General features: G+C 43.2%; 1 protein-coding gene across 1 annotated transcript; it reads right to left on the reverse strand.

Annotated features, from left to right (window-relative positions):
* Positions 1-527: 527 nt before the first annotated feature.
* Positions 528-14,396, reverse strand: LOC106933394 (PHD finger protein 12). Its single transcript, XM_015012607.2, has 15 exons — positions 13,681-14,396; positions 13,210-13,391; positions 11,842-11,914; positions 10,607-11,063; positions 9,988-10,108; positions 9,758-9,890; positions 9,501-9,665; positions 8,046-8,189; positions 6,664-7,354; positions 5,517-5,618; positions 5,281-5,427; positions 5,108-5,200; positions 3,804-3,886; positions 3,557-3,695; positions 528-1,688 (listed from the first exon to the last, which is right to left on the reverse strand). The coding sequence occupies exons 1-15, from the start codon at positions 13,744-13,746 to the stop codon at positions 1,255-1,257; spliced, it is 3,030 nt and encodes a 1,009-aa protein (XP_014868093.2). The 5' UTR covers positions 13,747-14,396; the 3' UTR covers positions 528-1,254.
* Between the last annotated feature and the right edge of the window lie 4,296 nt (positions 14,397-18,692).

Raw genomic sequence — 18,692 nt, forward strand, 5'->3', positions numbered from 1 at the left:
TGAAGCTGAATATAATTAGATTGAATTGTTGAAATATTCATGTATAAAATAAATTGATTTTCTAAAGTACCTGGAGACATTTGCAAGGTGATGACTTGTGTAAAAACATTTTGAAAACTATAATTTTTATAACACTTGCCTGTCATAAGGGCTATTAAAAAAATCACAATACATTTAGAGTTGCATTGTAACTGAGAATGTTTTTAAACCTTTATAGTCTTGATATGTAGTTTAAATCTAAGGTGTTTAGTAGATATGTCCATATCCTTTGATGGTTTCTGTCTGCACATGAGGTTTGTTATTAAAAAGCTTGTACAGTGTGACATAATGCCATCTTTAGCGCTCTCAGTTGCTGCTGGGTAGCTGCTAACAGGTGTGGCTACCTTAGTTTTAGCTCTACATCCCCCACACCCAGTTAGCGGGGGGTTTTGCAGCAGTGTTGTTGCTGACATTTCTGAAATGAATAACCAATCTCCAGGAAAATGTGAATTAACTACAAAACGATAAGCTATCACACTCGAACAAAATTTGTTATTAAAAAATCTTTCTGTATTTACAGGTTTTAACAGACAAGCAGGTACAGACAAAGAGTGCCTATATACAGAGCAACACATGATGTTAAAATGAGTGCTAAAACATTATGGTATAGACAGATGGACTACAGCAGAGGTACACGATTAGAACAAGTTTTATCACAAACTGCAGGTACTCTACACAGTATCACAAATTGCATGAACTGTACAGTTAAAAACCAAAAAATGGTAAATCTACATGAAATCCAAAGTTCCTCCAGCTGAGAAACACTGAATTATTTTACATTTACAGTATGTATACATATAGTGTGTAAGCCTGTATGATTACATACATTTATAGCTACCTGTGGTGCAAAAGCAGCAAAAGAAATTACAATGCATGGAATTCAATACTAGGAGAAAAAAAAAAAGGTCACTGCTAAATGGTTCTGACCGACACAGTAAGGTTACATCATACATAACTAATATATACTGTGGAAAAGAAATGAGCTCAAGTAAATAATCTTTGCTCAAAGTCCTAACGGTCTGAAGTGAAAACAAGGTTACTGTCAGTCATTCTCAAACAGAAGAGATTGTCATTAATACTTCAAGTTCATGCAAATATAAACAATTTGAAATGGAAAAAAATAAAGTATTCCCTGTTGACCATCCTGCTGGGTAGCTTTCTCCTCATAGTGACACAGAAGGTGCAAATAAAAGAGGGCGGGAGCTTGAGGGGGGGTTATGGGACAGAGTTGTAGCGCAGCACGGGCACTTGGTGGAGGGGGGCCAGCTCTGTGTCCGCCTCGTCCTGGCTGGAGGGGCTGCTCGCCATAGCGGTGCTGGGTGGGGGGCGTGGGGGTGTGGAGGTGGAGGCAGGAGCAGAGCTCTGGCTACTGCTGCCGGTGCAGCCAGCAGGGGGCGCCACAGGTGGCTCCTCATCAGCAAACTCAGTAATGCTGAAGACGAACTGCAGGCAGCCCAGCTTGATGTAGCTGCCGTGGTGGAGCAGGGCGGTGCCCTCCCAGCCAGCGCCGCTGCCGCCGATCAGGCTGGAGCCGCTCACCTTGCAGCTGCACGCCGCAGCCGTCGCGCCGCCCTGCGGCTGGCTGCTCATCACGCCGCCCGCTGGCATCACACCCACAACCTTGTCCTCCTCCCTCTTCTTACTGCGACCTGCACACATCACATGACACATAGCAGGTCTGACAGGCTGCAGGAACACGTCGTCATGGTGACCAGCAGAGCAGAAACACTATGCATGTTCCGAGTCAAAAACCAGTCAACACGTTTCTTCTTCTGTTGTTCTAAAGATAAAAAAAAACATCGGAGAACAAATTCTGAACCCTTTCAGTTTCACTTCTTTCACTACATAGATTTTAGAAGCATTTTTATTCCAACCAAAGAAAATAAAAAGTTGACTATTGACTTGTCATTGTAAAACATTTTTTAAACTGCAAAAAACCTCTAATAAAATGTAATAAACACCCATTTTACCATCATCAGTTATCTAATGTCCTACTTATCCAGCAGATGTTTACTACACATATTAAAATGATCAGAAACACAGTTTGTAACTTTTTGCCATCTGAGTTCCAAAGTGCTAAAGAGGAATGAACTGGATCTGAACTCAAACATCCTGATTCTATTCCCGTTTCACCAGAAGGAAAACGATTCATTTTACTGAATATGCAGAACACATATTGAATTGTTCTGGGGATAAATAGATCAAAATTTAATCTGAAAAAGTGTTTTCTAAACAAGTTTTCTAAAGAGGAAACTTAAGGCAACAAGTAAGATGAAAACAAACCCCAGCCTGTCTGAACTCTGGTCCAAACACCACAAGTCAATCCAGATCCAGACCAAAACGATGGATTTGACAAAGAAAAACAGGGAATATTATAGAATTTTTATATTTAATGCTAAATGTGGTGAAAGCTTAAAGTGGCGATGTTCCGTTGCCTGTAAGCCTGGCTGTTCTGTGGCCCACTCAACTGATCCGGGTCAGAGCAGCAGAACTCTGCTTCAGTTCTGAAGTTGCTCTGTTAGGAAAGGTGAAGCAAAGAGAACTGAACAATCAAGCAGGTCTGGACGGCTGAAAAATGGATCACTATGTAAGCGTTTCATAATAATATCGATAATTATTGATTTGTTTTTTGTTTATGATGTCTGAAATACGGCAGTCTGGTGATATGATCTTTCCTCTGTTATCCAGTTTCCACTCCATGCTGTTATTTTTTTTATTTCAAAAACTGCTTCTGCTCAAGTTACTCAACAGAAGCAGTTGTTGCTCGGTAACCCAAGAGTGAGTTAGTTGATAATCACCTTGCTATGAGAGGTTGAGCACCTAAAGTCTTTCCTCTGCCTACATCTCCCAGAATGCTGTGCGGTTCTGGATCAGAGTTCATTGAATATTCTATCAGATATATTTTCTACTCATATTGATCTTGTGTCTGTCTGTATTATTGATTCATAGTCCAGCTCTACAATCCCAGTTAGGAAACACACTTCCCCCATGATCGCAGATCCTGTATGCGGACAGATGAGCATTTACTCACTTTTTCAAGTCGTTGTTTTGAAATAAATAATGAAGTTTAGCATGTTTCATTGACAGACAGTTCTCAGGTCTGACAGCAGTAAGGCAGCAGAGTTCCCCCAATCCAGTTAGATGGAGATGATTGCAACTGAAAGGGACGCCCCTCCTGCAGAGGTTTGCCGTTGTGCTGCTGACAACATCTGGACTTCCCAGGGAGTACTTGGCGTTGCCATGCAGAGGGCGCCACCAGATCTGAAAGCACTAGCTGTTGGTGCAGCCCTCTTGGGTTCCTCTGCCATCTTCATGTCTGTGTTTTTATCCCCATGTTATCAGGCGGTAGAAATCAGCTTTCACTTTGACATTAAAGGGTTTTTTGTCATCCCCCCCACACCACCCTCCAAAAAAAAGCCACATTTTATTGATCATGACTGATCTGTTAAAAGTAATGAAAGTGTAAAGCCTGTTTTATGTTGTTTCTGTGTAATGTGTGGAGTTGTGCTGAGCTTACGGATGAGTCCCTGGACCCGGGCCACTAGGCTGCTGGGCGCCGCCGGCAACACCTTCTCAGAGAAGTCACAGGAGTACAGGACGTTGTCCACTGTGGTGCCGTGTTCGCTGTAGTTCAGGAGCTCATAGTGTTTGGTGTTCTGTAGAACACACACACACACACACACACACACACACAAGAGGGAGCAGATTGATGAAGGAGCTACAGGACAGGAAGCAGCACATGGAGCTGCGTGCGGCAGCCGTACCTCGTCGTAGAAGATGCAGGCGTGTTTCCCCGATATGTAGCTGCAGTGACCATAGTTGGTAAGGCACACGTCCATGTCAGCACCTGGTGGGAAACAATGCAGTCACAACGCTGTGCAGTGCCACCTGCAGTTCACGCTTCCAAAAGTTTCAGATGCATTTCACTCATTTCAAATTTACCGTCAACTCTACAGTCTCTCCACAATGCTGCAACATTTTTTTGTGATTACTGCGGCCTAAAATCACTGCTGAAGTAGGCTTCGATTGCAAAGAGTTGTGGTCAAAGTAGCACATTGTCTTAAGATTTATTTTTAGCCATCACATGATCTTTACAAAAAGTTGAAATTGCTGCACAATTTCAAAAAAGACAGAATTTTTTGAAAGACAAAACAGTTGATATTTACAGTGCAAATAACATTTTCTTCATGAAACATCACCATTAATAAGAATTCCATATTGGTCATTCAACTTTACATGAAGTGTATGCACAATATAGCAGTGATTGGTCAGATTTACTGAAAAGTTGCAATGACTGATGAAAACTGCTAAGTGAATTTGCATTACCGTATTGTCCGCACTATAGGCGCACCGGATTATAATGCGCACCTTCAATGAACGGCCTATTTTAAAACTTTTTTTCATATATAAGGTGCACCACATTATAAGGCACATAGAATAGACACTACAGTAAAGGCTGGAGTTACGTTGTGCATCCACTAGATGGAGCTGCACTAAAGAGAATGTCAACAAAACAGTCCGGCTCCGGTCAGCGAGGAGAGCCTTCCACGACTGGGCCGGGGCGTGGCCGAACGATGGTCACCCTTCTCATTTCGCACACAGCATGTTTGTGGAGAACGTGGTGCTAAATGACCTGCAGACGACCTGATTCTAGACGGTCGGTAGGTATATAGGTCAGTCAAACTTTATTAATAGATTACATTCAGCGTTCTGACAACTATCCCAGCATGCACCGCGCGCTTCTTCTTCTACGGGTGAAAATGAAGTCGGCGGCTGCTTACCGTCGTTGCTAGACCTGTTGTGGCTCAATATTGGTCCATATATAAGGCGCACCGGATTATAAGGCGCACTGTCGGCTTTTGAGGAAATTGAAGGTTTTTAGGTGCGCCTCATAGTGCGGAAAATATGGTAATAGTTGTGATGGAACATGGCAGCTTCGTGGAGGGAGCGACTCTACTGTGGCAGTGAGCCGCTCACTACCGGGCCAGGTCAGACCTGATCCAAGTCTTGCTACAGAAAGAAGCCAAACTAGCAGCAGACGGGGGTTGAAGCAGCATCCAGCTCTTACCAGATCCGATGTAGAGCGTCCTATAGCACATGCTGACCGTCTGTCCTCGTCCTGCCAGGGGACAGAAAACAGCCCGAGCCTGCACCTTCTGACCTGCAGAGACAGCAGCAGAGCTTTAACCGCCCAACTCCGCCCAGTTAAACGGAAAGCAGCGGAGACCTGGTCACTCTTACTGTCAAGGTGCGGTGCAGGGAGGTTTGAGGAAACGCCCGGGGTGAGGAGCGGCGGACTGCTGAGGGCTTTGGGAGGGAAGAGCTGCTGGATCCTTTGGTAAGCCAGGAACCGGATTGTTTCTTCATCCAGCTTGTCCAGCTCGATGCCTGCAGACAGACACACACACACAGACAATCAGAGCCCTGCCTACATCATCATAGCAACCACCATGAGCTGCAATCACTCAATAACTTACCTCCAACATCCCTGGCACTGTTTCTGCAGGAGGAAAGGGTGTTGATGGAGGACAGGGCACTGGGCAGCAGGCAGTCCATCAGGCCAGGACCAGCCTTTACATCTGGAGGACAGAATGCAGCAGCTGATTGGTCAGAGTGGTCGGCTTCATCTGCTCACTTTGTATGACAACAGTCTCTTCAACTCACTAACCAGCTAATGTCAGATAGTTCACCAGCTAATGTCAGATAGTTCACCAGCTAATGTCAGATAGTTCACCAGCTAATGTCAGATAGTTCACCAGCTAATGTCAGATAGTTCACCAGCTAATGTCAGTTAGCTAGCCACCTAGTGTCTGATGCTGTGGTAGATGGAGCGGTCAGTCCATCAGGTGAATCTTCACAGCCAGCTGCTGATAGAGACAGTTACTGTATCAGCACAAAGAACTTATTAATATTGACTGAGATTATTCCAGACTAACTCAAACCGATCCCAGCTATCAACTGGGATCCTGATCAAATTGGTTCTGTGCAGACACATTCCACTAACGGTCGGTGTTCAGACCACATCTGCAAATACGTCATCTTGAATGGCAGGCTGAGGACAAAGTCTTGATTTAACCTCAGAGTTTGGTTTCAAAGATCTTACAAAGATGCAGTGAGAAGTTACACACACGTGCAGAACAACACACACAAGTAGGAATGAGATCAAGTGCTGGGTTTAACTGTTTTCATAAGAAACCAACAGCTGATGACACATTGTCAGTGATGGGAGGAGAACAATGGTCAGGTGTCTACAAAAACTTCGAAGCTTCCTACGTATTCACTGGTGCCATGTCAATAAATTATGAGCCACTGATGAAATAAAGTCTGCAAAGTTCTGCAATAATTGAGTAGATCACCTCGGAGAATATGAGTCATAAACATTGAAAATAATGTTGAGTTTAAAGGCTCCCACATACTGAGGCGTACTGTGTGTTCTGTGAGACTCCACAAACAAAGCCTGACAAATGACAAATTCCTTCATTTCCTGCAATCGTCAGGTTCAATGAGCCAGCTGGGTGACTAGCTGGCTAATATCGGAGCTTCACACCTCCGATATGTAGTTGTGAAGTATGCCTGAGTGTGTGGGGGCCTTCGGTTCTGTGGCCAGCTGAGGGCCAGGGCTACCTGGAGGCGCTGAGTCGGGACCATGCTTGCTGGAGGTCTGCTTGTAGCTGCCTTTAAGTGGTGTGTCTGGGAGGTGGGAGGGAGGCTTCTCATCACTACTCAAACACAATTCCTGGAGCTCCATCTGGCTCCGGTGGTTCTGCTGGCTGCTCTGGGGCCAAACCAGGGGCCGGTTGTTCTGAGCACAGGCTTCAGTTGCGCTCTCTGGATCCTTTTTTACCGTGTCTGTTCCTATGTGGTTCATTAGCCCTGAAGGGACGGCTGAGTCCGACGGTGAGTTTGTGCGAGTCTTTAATCGGTGCTGCGGGTCTGGCGGCCTGCAGGTGTCCGAGGCACTGTTACAGTCTAGGGGTCCGTTGGCTTTGGGAGGGTGGAGCTCTGCCAGGGGTCCGTTGGGTTTCCTACATTTGGGGCAGGGCGCCATGCTGCACTTACAGCCCCCCAGCTCTGCTGAGGCGTCCCTGGCTATGTGGGCTTCCTGGGGGGGTTCAGGCACACCGCAGGGCTTAGAGCACGGCTCAGGGGAAGTTCTTCCTTCAGCCACCTGACTTTTCATCTCCTCTGATGTAACGCATGTTCTCTTTCTCTCACACTCTGGCGGGAGGTCGGTGGGCGTGGCTGAGCGGACCTTCTGGCTGATGGACAGGTGTCTCATGATGCTGCACTGCAGAGCGATGATGTCCTGCAGCCACTGGGGGAAGCAGCACAAACAGTTCAAATGTATTCAGTGAACCAAACAGTGACTGATTTCCTTCTGTGTCTGTTTATTCATCAACATTATCTTCCATTAGCCGTCACAATTCAATAAGCAGTTTTATTTAGGTTTTTGTTTTTTTAAATCAGCCATATGGTTGTTTTGGCAAAAATGTTCCACATTTAAGACTTTGAATAAATTGAAGTTAAACTGAGACTAAATCTTAAGAGTATGTGACAGCTGTGGAATTGTCCCAGTAAAGATCCGACTATCAGTCATTAAACACAAAGAAATGTGACGACTTGCATCACTAAACTGCATGCCATCACAGCATTTAATCATATTTTCAAATGTATTGCTGTTTATTGATACTCTTGTTCAATAAATAGTGGAGAAATAGCAAAAATAAAAAAGGCAATGAGGTCAGTCACAGGAACTGATCCATCTTTTGCCGACTCTTTGGGTTTTGGGAATAGAATCGTCTTATATTCATGACAACCTTTAACTATTTTCTCTGATTATTGTCCACCAAACCTGTAGTTTACTTCTGTTACTGACTTTCCACAGCAGACCTCGTGGTGTGTATCTCCACACATTCCAGCAGTAATAAACAGGCCGTCAGGTATTTTACAAAGGTGATTCCTGGAGAACTGAGTGGACAGTGAAAGATGGCGGCTGTGGTACCCACCTCCTCCTGCTCCAGCTCTGTGGTCAGGTGCTTGGCGGGCTGATGGTGGGGGAGTCCGCTACAAACCAACTCCACCTGATGCACCCCAGCAGGAAGCAGCATAGGGGGGGGATTCTGGTACTGAGACTTGATTGCATCTGGCACCTGGGTAACAACAGCGTCTGTCAGAGGACCGGCCTGGCTCCTACAACCTACCACCTCAACAGGGTCTCCCCGTGTTCCTCGTCTTAAAGCAGGTCACTTTACTGATCATCAATACAATTTTAGTAATCAGACATAAAAAAAACACTCTTAGTCACAGCGCCGTACACTAAAAGAAATAAAACAGACATAAAAATAAAACAATAATTAAGACATTAAAAAATCCTCAAGCTTAGTCAAAAACAAAAGGGAAAAAAAATACGATTTAAGAAAAGATTTTAAAACGTTGAGGCGAATCGGCCTGTTTGGTTTATAAAGGCTACTCATTCCAAAGTTTAGGAGCAGCAGCTGAAAACGTTCCATGACCTCTCACCCTCCTGGTCGACCTTAGAACAACCAGCAAGAACTGACCTGCTGACCTGAGAGAGCATGATGGGACGTGCAGCTGCAAAGTCAGACAGGTGCTGTGGGACAAGAAGACCCACAGCACCTGGGTCTTCACATTGCTTATAAATGTGAACACGTTTATAAGCAAATAAAAGACGTTTAAAGTTAATCTGAAAACGGACTGGATGCAGTGATTTTATCACAGGAGTGATGTGTTCTCATTTTCTCATACCAGTTGAAAAGGGGAGCAGCAGCATGCTGGAGCAACTGAAGCTGAGACAGAAACGTAAAATGCATCGCAATAATCTGAGAAGTAATGAACACGTCAAAGTGAGAGGAATGGCTTAATATTTGAAAGCTGGACTTGATTACTGAACTGATCTGTGTGGTGAGTTTAAAATCATTCTCCAGTCTAACAACCATATTGGCTACAGTCTGCGTGACTGGGTCCACGAAAGAACCCAGATCTGGTTGGACTTCAGAACAGGGTTTAAAGAGTACCTCAGTTTTTTACATATTAGAAACTAAATGGATCAGAAACATCCATGCTCTGACTTCTGAAATGGACTCCTGTATCTGTCAACTTGTTTATATGAAACAAATCCGACAATCATCAGAAAAAAAGTGAAAGTTCGCATTGTGTTTTTGAAGAACAGATTTTAAAGGAAGTTAAAAAAGAAGGGGTCCAAGTATGGAGCTTTGATGGACTCCATATGTAAAGGGACTCAGCAGCTCCAAGTTGTACACAAAAGCTTCTCTCTATTAAATAATATCTGAATCAACAGAGCAGGACCCTGGATAGTTACACTCTTTCACAGAACGTAGTTTTCATACTAATCGTTATCATGGTAAAAGAAGCATAAATTTACACTAAGGTAAAATCCAACATGTAGCTGGTGAAAGACTTCCTCTCTGCGGTGAGTGTACCTTAATGGTTTTCTTGTTCTGCTGGTAGGAAGTCCGGCGATTGGGAGCATTCTGCCGATGGACTCTACGGAGGAAGTTCAACCGGACGGCATGCTGAGAGATCCTGTCCTGGAACTGGTCAAAGAGCTGGCAGCGGCTGGACAGGCTGAGGCTCCTCTGGTTGAGCTGGGTTAAGACACGACATGAGATGAGCTGAAGCTGGCCGCAAACCGGCTGAAGCGAGCTCAAACGGTCAACTCTGAATGCTCTTCTCCTACCACGAGATGCTCAACGTGGTTGGGACACATCCACTTGCCAGCAGGCAGAGCCGTCAGTGGGGGGTCCAGGCAGTCCATGTGGAAAAGAAGTGGACAGTAATCACACTGGATCAGCGGGGCCAACCTGCAACTCCTGCGGAGAGGAAACCCGGGTCCATCAGGACACAGCGTGTGCCGGGATACCAGCCTGGTTAGGCAGCAGAACCCCTTAGTGAATGCTGGTGCCTGACCTGTTGCATGAAAAGCAGACTTTGACGGGCAGAGGGACCAAGCCGTTGGGGTCCAGTTCGTGCTGAGGCCTCCTGAATGGTTTACCCAGCAGCTCCTCTTTTCTCCTTCGTTTACTGCTGCCTGAACAACCAAAAGACACAAAACAACTGAGAAGGCTGGCAAGTTAACATAGCTGGAAGTTAGACCACAGAGCTGCTGTCAGCTCAGCTCTTTGTTCACAGCACAGCTTGGTTGGTAAATTTTGGAGCTTCAGGTTTTATTAGAGGGCATAGAAATGCAGGAGCCACAAACATTCAGCTAACAGTTCATGCAGGAAACCTGCAACCAGCTCACTGACTCTGGACCTCATCAGATACAAGACTGGGATGGGACCAGATTGGGACAAAACCAGGACGGGACCAGACCAAGGCCATACCAGGATCAGACTGGGACTGGTGCCAGACCGAGGCCAGCAGGAAACTAGATCAGGAACCAGACTGAGGCCATACAGGGGCCCGATCTGGACCAGACTAGTGCCAGTTGAGGACAAGACATAGACTGGGGCCAGACCAATACCAGACCAAGGTGGTAACGGGGCAATACTGCGTCGCTCTTAGTCCCTCTCTGTGATGGACTGACCTGGTAGCGCCGTGGTGCAGGTCAGCTCACTGGGCAGCTGGAACTGTGTGGGGTTCCTCTCCATGGCTGCTGCAATGAGCAGCTGGAAGGGCCTCTTGAGAAGACGAGGTGCTGGCACCGACAGCGCCGCGCCGTCGGGTTCGACCGCCTGCACGTCGTCCTCAGGGTCGGCTGCCTCCTCCTCTCCATCGTTCTGCTCCTCTGATGGCGTTGGGGTGGAGGACGTGTTGGATGTCGGGGTCCCAGGACGGCTGCTGGGCCTGCTGCTGGTCCTACGGTCCAGGAGGCGGACCTGAGCCACGCGCAGACCGGGCCCCGCAGCACCGGCCCCTGGGGGAAGGCCATCAAGCCTCAGTGGGCCGGGGCCCACCTCAAGTTCGCCCGTAGGAGAAGTGGAACGCTTGGTTGACGACCGGTCAGGGAAGCCATTAGTCTGCTCAGACTTCTGCTCACGCTTCTGACAGCAACAAGAAGAAACCAAGAGAGAGTTAAAGGTCCAGTCAGGAGAAAAGTTCCAGCTGCTCCTGCATTTTCACGAACCAGTTCAGTTAGACAACATTTTTCCATGTATGATGTTTGTCTTTCTAATTACAGTGACTTCAGTGGTTCTTAACCAGTGCAGATCATCTAAACCAGCTTCTCAGCTTTTTAAGAAGGGACACAGCATTATGCGTTACTGGCAGCTATTCATATGTGAAGCATGTCATATGAACAAGTTATCAAGCCACATGTTGTACAATGTACAAAGTAGAGCTGCAGAAAATTAAGAAAATTTAACAATACATTTGCTGAAAATTGCTAATAAGATATGATTATGATTAATTCCAGGGTGAGGAGTGTAACTGCAAACTTATGAACAGTCTTATTAAAACATTAAGCAATGTTTTAATAAGATGAACTATATAAGAGGTTTATTGTTCTAGAATCCATCCAGTCAGTTCTACAGACGACACTTGTTGTTTCTTAAAATTGAACCAAACTGAAGACACACCAAACCATGACCATTAAATACTGGTTTTGTGTAGTATTAAGCCCCAAATTAGCCCACATTGTTTTACTTTACAATCTCCACCCCCCCAAATGGCACAAAGCTGTATTTTACAATTGGGATAAATATAATGCAATAAATATGATTTAATCCATTGTGCATCTGCAATACAAGGTCTCCAATGTGTGCAAAAGAAACTAGAATTGATAATCAGTTAACACAACTAACCCAACATCTTACCACTCACCTTTTTTCTCATGTTACAGCGATGACACATCCATTCTCCAGAAGGAAGCATTTCTTCACTAAGCGGTGGGTTGCTATGGTAAGAAAAAAAAAGAAAAGAAAAAGATCAGCCATTCACAACGCTTTCAAATCAAGTAGTTTGTCTGCTAAGTTTAAGGACTTAATAACTGTCATTTAAAGAGGTTTATATGTTTCTTAATTTTATGAAGCTAATTCTTTCGTTGTATAGCTTAGCTTTTAATTTAAAAAAATTACAATATAATATAAGCAGTACTTAAGGTTTTGGCATAACATTGTTTTCAATTGTTGTTTAATTGGTGTGTGTTTTATGGTGTGTGTTTAGTTTTGTAACTGTGTTTATATTTCTATATCTATCAGTCGCCGGCTAAATGAAGAAAATACCTCTAATCTGTCTCAAGGCCTTATATAACTCTATAAAGGCAGCTTCCCTGTCTCCACCTAATGGACAAAAAACTGAATTACAATACAAACCGAGCATAATGAAGCACCCAGCAATGCCCGCTTACAGTTGCAAACTGCAGATACTTTAATCATCTGAAGGTTACACAGGATCATCCATATCACAAGCCGTCAACGGATCAATAAACGGAATCCTGAGATGCTCTGACATCGAGGCTCAGCTCTAAACATGAAAGCAGAGAGCCGCCCTGAGCGGAAAACCGGGTGACATGGAGACGCATGCAGTGGACGGATAAGAACCAGCCGTCCCTGAATCTGAGAATGTGTCTCCTTGTATTAGTCCATTTACTGCCTCTTCACCCTTCATGTCGAACTTTAACGCTGACTACTAAGATGGCGCTTGACCAGAAAAAAAGCAGGGAGGTCGCCATATTGTAAACAGAGGAATGGTGAACACCATTTTTAGCAACATTGCCTACACTGCTAGCAGCAAGGAGACAATTCCACCCCCTACCGGACTGGAGAAGCACCTACAGTGTTCTGGTATCATCCCTGTATGCCTATTAAACACAGTTATATTCAACAAGTTCTGTTTATGTTTGAGCGCTGCCTGCGACACGCAGCCCTGTACCAGAGGAAAACATGGCAGTAAGCAACACGAAAGAAGATGCATCAGCGGAAACTCAGAACTTGTTCTATTCCTCAAATCTATGCCAGAAACAAAGCGTTGAGACCCTCTGAAAGGTGATATTGAAATCAACATTTATTCGCTTCCCAAAAAGAAAAATCCCCCGGGAATTTGGCAATGTGGTCACAAAGATAAAACTGCGTAGTTTATTTTAAATCCCTAACAAAAACCAGAGGTGAGGCTAACAGCACTTTCCGGTACAGCTGCCTTCCATTGGTCAAGCACTCACTCCTGTAGCTCCTTCCCTCCCTTGGATCTTACCAGCACTGTAAATGAAACGCAGCCGGGCAGTGGTCGCAGCACAGCAGGTCTCCCCCCTCCCGGCAGCTGTCGCAGGTGTCGTGGTTGGTGGCCCTGCCGCTCCTCCGAACGTCTCTTACCAGCTTCCGACTCCTCTTCTCCACGTCCTCGGACTTCGGAGGCGCCAACAGAGTTTGGATTTGCTGTAAAAACAACCCAAGTCGTCGTTAATGAAAGCCTCGGCTGCTGCACAATGGGTGGAAGGCATGCAGCTGAGTACCCTCAGACACGGTTCATGAAGCGCCACAGCCACACTCAACTTCTGGTCTCCATTCCAAACCAGAGAGCTGACTTTACTGGGAGATCAAGATGCTTGACAACAGAATTGCCAAGTTTCAATTGTTAGGATAACCAGAACAGAGTTACAGGGAGGGAACCCGAGCGTATGCATAGAAGTAACTCTACTGAGGCCTTCTAGCTTAGCAACCTCACCTCCATCAAGCCTCCAGAGGTATCCAGATCGTACACAATCGTCGGGGTCTCCATTTTGTCCCACATTCATCCAGAGGCAGACCTCGCAAACGAAATCTGTGGTACCGGTACCAGTGTGGTACCAGACCGTGAACGTAGATCCTCAACAAAAAGTTTAAATCCAACTGCTTTGGTGGCCAAGTGATCGCTAGCTAGCCAACGGAGCTAACTACTAAGACAAGACGGCAGCCAGTCAAGGTTGAGAAGCTAGCGGGCTTGCTAGCTTCTGTTGTTGCCTTTAACAAAACTGCGAAAATGGAAAATAATCGTGCTATAAACGTGTCGGCTCCGTAGCAGCTGCGACAATATAAACGCACAGAGAATACATCCAATATTTTATCGCCAGTCGACTCTTGCTCATGGCGACAAAATCCATCTGCGGCCTAGCTGGCAAGCCAAGATTCTTGTTTCTGCTTCTGCCAAAAAACAGTCCAGTAAAGCTGCAAACCCATCCACTCCCATTGTCAAAAGAAGACAGAACTATAAATATGTGGACGTGCTGAGGTTGTGATCCAAAGAGCGAACCCTGGTGTGTTCTCGAAGCGGAATCCTCAGTTCGTGGATGTGGAGATGCAAATTTTAGTGAATGTTATTGTTGTGAAAAGGCTGTGCATCTACACTGGCTGCTAGCAACATCCTCTTCCAGTTGGCGCAACCGCGAACTGCCGGCCGCGCATGCGCTATAAGAGGCAACAGATAGTTTTCAAGGATACTAATCGCATGTAGTTGCAGGCGGTGGCTCTGCGTTTACAAGACTTCTCGTGTCTTCAGTATTTTTCTTTTGAAAAGAAGTAATTTGTTGGCGCTGTTCTGTTAAAGTTGTTGTTTTTAAAGAAGTTAAGTGGCGGTATTAGTATTTCAACATCTATTTTTTTAGGCCACCGCGTACTTCAGACATATACCGTGTACCGTATGCAAGGAATTACAGATCTTCGGTTTATGTGTTTTCCTTTTGTTCACTTTAAAGGTATCAGACTACTTTGTATATTTTTAAACTGGATCACTACTTTTCTATTAATTTAGAACAGAAATGTAATCATTTCCACAGCTGTACAATACAAATAACCCATTTAATTTGTATTTAAGCATAGGAAATATTATAAACTGGTATTATTTTTCAAGTAAACATACTGAAAGCTAAGAATGCTACTACATTTTACTAATTTGATCTTGACAGGTGGCAACACAATTGCACATACATCTAATAAAATTAGAAAATTATGAAACATTATTGCTTCTATTTCAGTCTTTATTTCATATATTTTTATGGTTATGATTTGCAGATAATGAAACAAAAAACAAGCAAACAAAAAAAAACAATGTCAGATCAATAAAAAACTTAATGTTGCTAACATAAATGTCAGGTTTCTGATATGTTAATTTTTATGAACCCGGTTCTTGGTTGGGGCTCTCTTGGCTTGTTGATGACATGGCATCCCAAACCATCGCTCACTGTGGAAACTTCATAGTACTCAAGCAACATGGATTCTGAGACTATCCACTCTTCCTTCAAACTCTGGAATGATGATTTTCAAATTAAATACAAGCTTTAGTTCCACTTGAAAAGAGAACTTTGGACCACTGGATAACAGTCTAGTTCTTTTTCTTCTTATCACAAATACACTTCTGACATTATTTCTAGATCAGGAGCAGCTTGACACAAGGAATGCAACATTTGCAGCCAGAGGTTGTGCTACACTTTGTTGTTGTCTATCCATCATTCTGACTGTTAAATATAGACAATGTGGTGAATAAATATATTTCTTTGTGAAATGCCTTGTCAGAATATATAGTCAGAATATATACTTTTTTATATAGTTTTTAGTTACAGCCAAAAGAAAAAGCTTTGTCCAAGTTACTGTGTCCAAATAAAGCCTTGTTGTTCTTAAAGCCTTATGGGATGTGGTGTTTTTTAAAAGCTCATAATGAGAGGCTTCTGCATTTTGCATGCTGAGCGGAGTGTGTCTGTCTGTTCACTTCAACACAACTTGTGTCGTCTTTCTGGTGGTTTCTGTACCCAACCTACCTCTGCATATGGTGACAGAGGTACAGTGGTGTCTCTGGAGGTCTGTAGCTGAAGGGATGAGGTCAAAGGCCAAAGTTAATATGGTGCACTGTAATATACCCGAGTCTTAGTGAAATGCCATGCCATAATGTTTTTGATCAATACAATAAAATATGTAGTTAATTTAAGATTTACTTGACTCTTTTTTTGAACCCCTTGCTCATTATATTGCTTATTGAACACATTAAAACTGTGCTTTGTGGTTGAATTAGTAACAAAAGGAGCACTTACTATAACTGGAGAGCTCCCTCTGGTTTGCTTACACAAATTTCCATTTTCCAGTCTGTTCGAGAATTATGTTGTTAAAAGAGACAAGGTCTATCCTAGTTTACACTTGAACATACAGCACTATAAGGTTGGGCTGTCTGGAGTATAATCTAATATTTATTACTCTATCTGTCCGTCCATCCATCCATCTCTATCTACAAACCGGATTCCAAAAAAGTTGGGACACTAAACAAATTGTGAATAAAAACTGAATGCAATGATGTGGAGGTGCCAACATCTAATATTTTATTCACAATAGGACACAAATCACAGATCAAAAGTTTAAACTGAGAGAATGTATCATTTTAAGGGAAAAATATGTTGTTTCAAAATTTCATGACATCAACAAATCCCAAAAAAGTTGGGACAAGGCCATTTTTACCACTGTGTGGCATCTCCCCTTCTTCTTACAACACTCAGACGTCTGGGGACAGAGGAGACCAGTTTCTCAAGTTTAGAAATAGGAATGCTCTGCCATTCATGTCTAATACATGCCTCTAAATCGTCTTGGGCCTTCTTTATTGCATCTTCCTCTTTATGATGCGCCAAATGTTCTCTATAGGTGAAAGATCTGGACTGCAGGCTGGACATTTCAGTACACGGATCCTTCTCCTACGTAGCCATGATGTTGTGATTGCTGCAGAATGTGGTCTGGCATTATCTTGTTGAAAAATGCAGGGTCTTCCCTGAAAGAGATGATGTCTAGATGGGAGCATACAGTATGTTGTTCTAGAACCTAAACATAATTCTCTGCATTTATGGTGGCTTTCTAGACATGCAAGCTGCCCAGGCCACAAGCACTCATGCAACCCCATACCATCAGTGATGCAGGCTTCTGAACGGAGCGTTGATAACAACTTGGGTTATCCTTGTCCTCTGTGGTCCAGATGACATGGTGTCCCAGTGTTCCATAAAGAACTTCAAATCACGACTCATCTGATCACAGAACAGTCTTCCATTTTGCCTCCCTCCATTTTAAATGACTCCTGGACCAGTGCAAACGGCTGAGCTTGTGGAGGTTGCATAGAAATGGCTTCCTCTTTGCACTGTCAGCTGGCAGCGGCGGATGGCATAGTGGATTGTGTTCACTGACGATGCTTTCTGGAAGTATTCCTGAGCCCATGCTGTCATTTCCTTGACAGTGGTATTCCTGTTTGAGGTGCAGTGACGTTTAAGGGCCTGGAGATCACCAGCATCCAGTAGCCTTGACCCTTACGCACAGCGATTGTTCCAAATTCTCTGAATCTTTTGATGATGTTATGCACGGCTGATGATGATAACTTAAAAGTCTTTGTCATTTTTGAATCAACATATTTTTCCTCTAAAATGTTACATTTACTCAGATTAACCTTCTGATCTGCCATCTATGTTCTATTACGAATAAAATATTGACATTTGCCATCTCCACATCATTGCATTCAGTTTTTATTCACAATTTGTTTAGTGTCCCAACTTTTTTGGAATCCGGTTTCTATCTATCTATCTATCTATCTATCTATCTATCTATCTATCTATCTATCTATCTATCTATCTATCTATCTATCTATCTATCTATCTATCTATCTATCTATCTATCTATCTATCTATCTATCTATCTATCTATCTATCTATCTATCTATCTATCTATCTATCTATCTATCTATCTATCTATCTATCTATCTATCTATCTATCTATCTATCATAATTGTAGCACAGTTGAAGAAATGATGGATTTTCCACTATTAGTTTGTCCTAATAGTGGAAAAGCTACAGAGAAAACATACATAAAGGTACAGCTTCATGTCCTGATATTATCATATGGGATATCAACTGGGAGTCTACATTAGGTAATCACTTTCCAGTGAGTACAATAATTAATGACAGTATAAACAGGTAAGAAGATTTCCTATTAACAAAGCTAACTGGCAAAAATGTAAAATAAACTTTGAGAAATCCAGTCATATGGTAACATTAAAAGGCAACATTGAAGAATGTACAAGTCAGATAACAGAATATATTTTAAATGCTGCTAATTCTATCATACCAAAAATAAAAATAAAAGGTAAGAAAAAAGTAGTTCCTTGGTGGAGTGATGAATGTTGTAAAGCAGTTAAAGAATGTAACAAGGCATTTAAAATATAACCAAAAATACGACAGCTGAAAACCTTATTGGATATAAAAGGAAAAGGCAATGACTCATAAAACTACTTAAGATGCAAAAAGAAAAAATTGAAAAAATGTTGTCTTTTTAAAAAGAAAAAAAAAACTTTATTCTCAGACATTCCAATAACGGTATAACGGAGTGAAACATTTGTTATACCTCAATGTGGTGGATGCTCCTACCACCACCACATCGTGTTAGTATTTTTTTCTTTATTAGTATAGCTTATAGTCTGTTTAAGTTTATTTCATTTAGACATATATTTCCTAATGGGTGCACACTTTAGTTAATGTCTGTTTGAATGGTTTACTTACACTTGTTTTTTGTTTGAGGTGCTGCTGACATAAACCAGCTGGAGGAGGAACCTGGATCAAACCATTTTCTGAAAGACTGAAGGGGGGAGACTTCAAGTGGATTTTAATTTAATTTTGTCACTTAAATATTCACTTATTGTTTGTGCTAAGTTAAAGTTAGTTTGCTTTATTTGTTTCATAAGATGCC

The sequence above is a fragment of the Poecilia mexicana genome, unplaced genomic scaffold (genome assembly GCF_051168715.1).
Source record: "Poecilia mexicana isolate PSO_F unplaced genomic scaffold, ASM5116871v1 scaffold_13, whole genome shotgun sequence".
NCBI classification, from domain to species: domain Eukaryota; kingdom Metazoa; phylum Chordata; class Actinopteri; order Cyprinodontiformes; family Poeciliidae; genus Poecilia; species Poecilia mexicana.

Excerpts from the sequence above, each read along its gene's own strand:
- LOC106933394 (XM_015012607.2), bottom strand. The coding sequence starts at position 13,746 with ATGTGGGACAAAATGGAGACCCCGACGATTGTGTACGATCTGGATACC. Across the intron at positions 5,201-5,280 it reads CCCTGCACCGCACCTTGACA|GTCAGAAGGTGCAGGCTCGG; the intron begins GTAAGAGTGACC and ends CTGTCTCTGCAG. Across the intron at positions 3,887-5,107 it reads GACGCTCTACATCGGATCTG|GTGCTGACATGGACGTGTGC; the intron begins GTAAGAGCTGGA and ends GTTTCCCACCAG.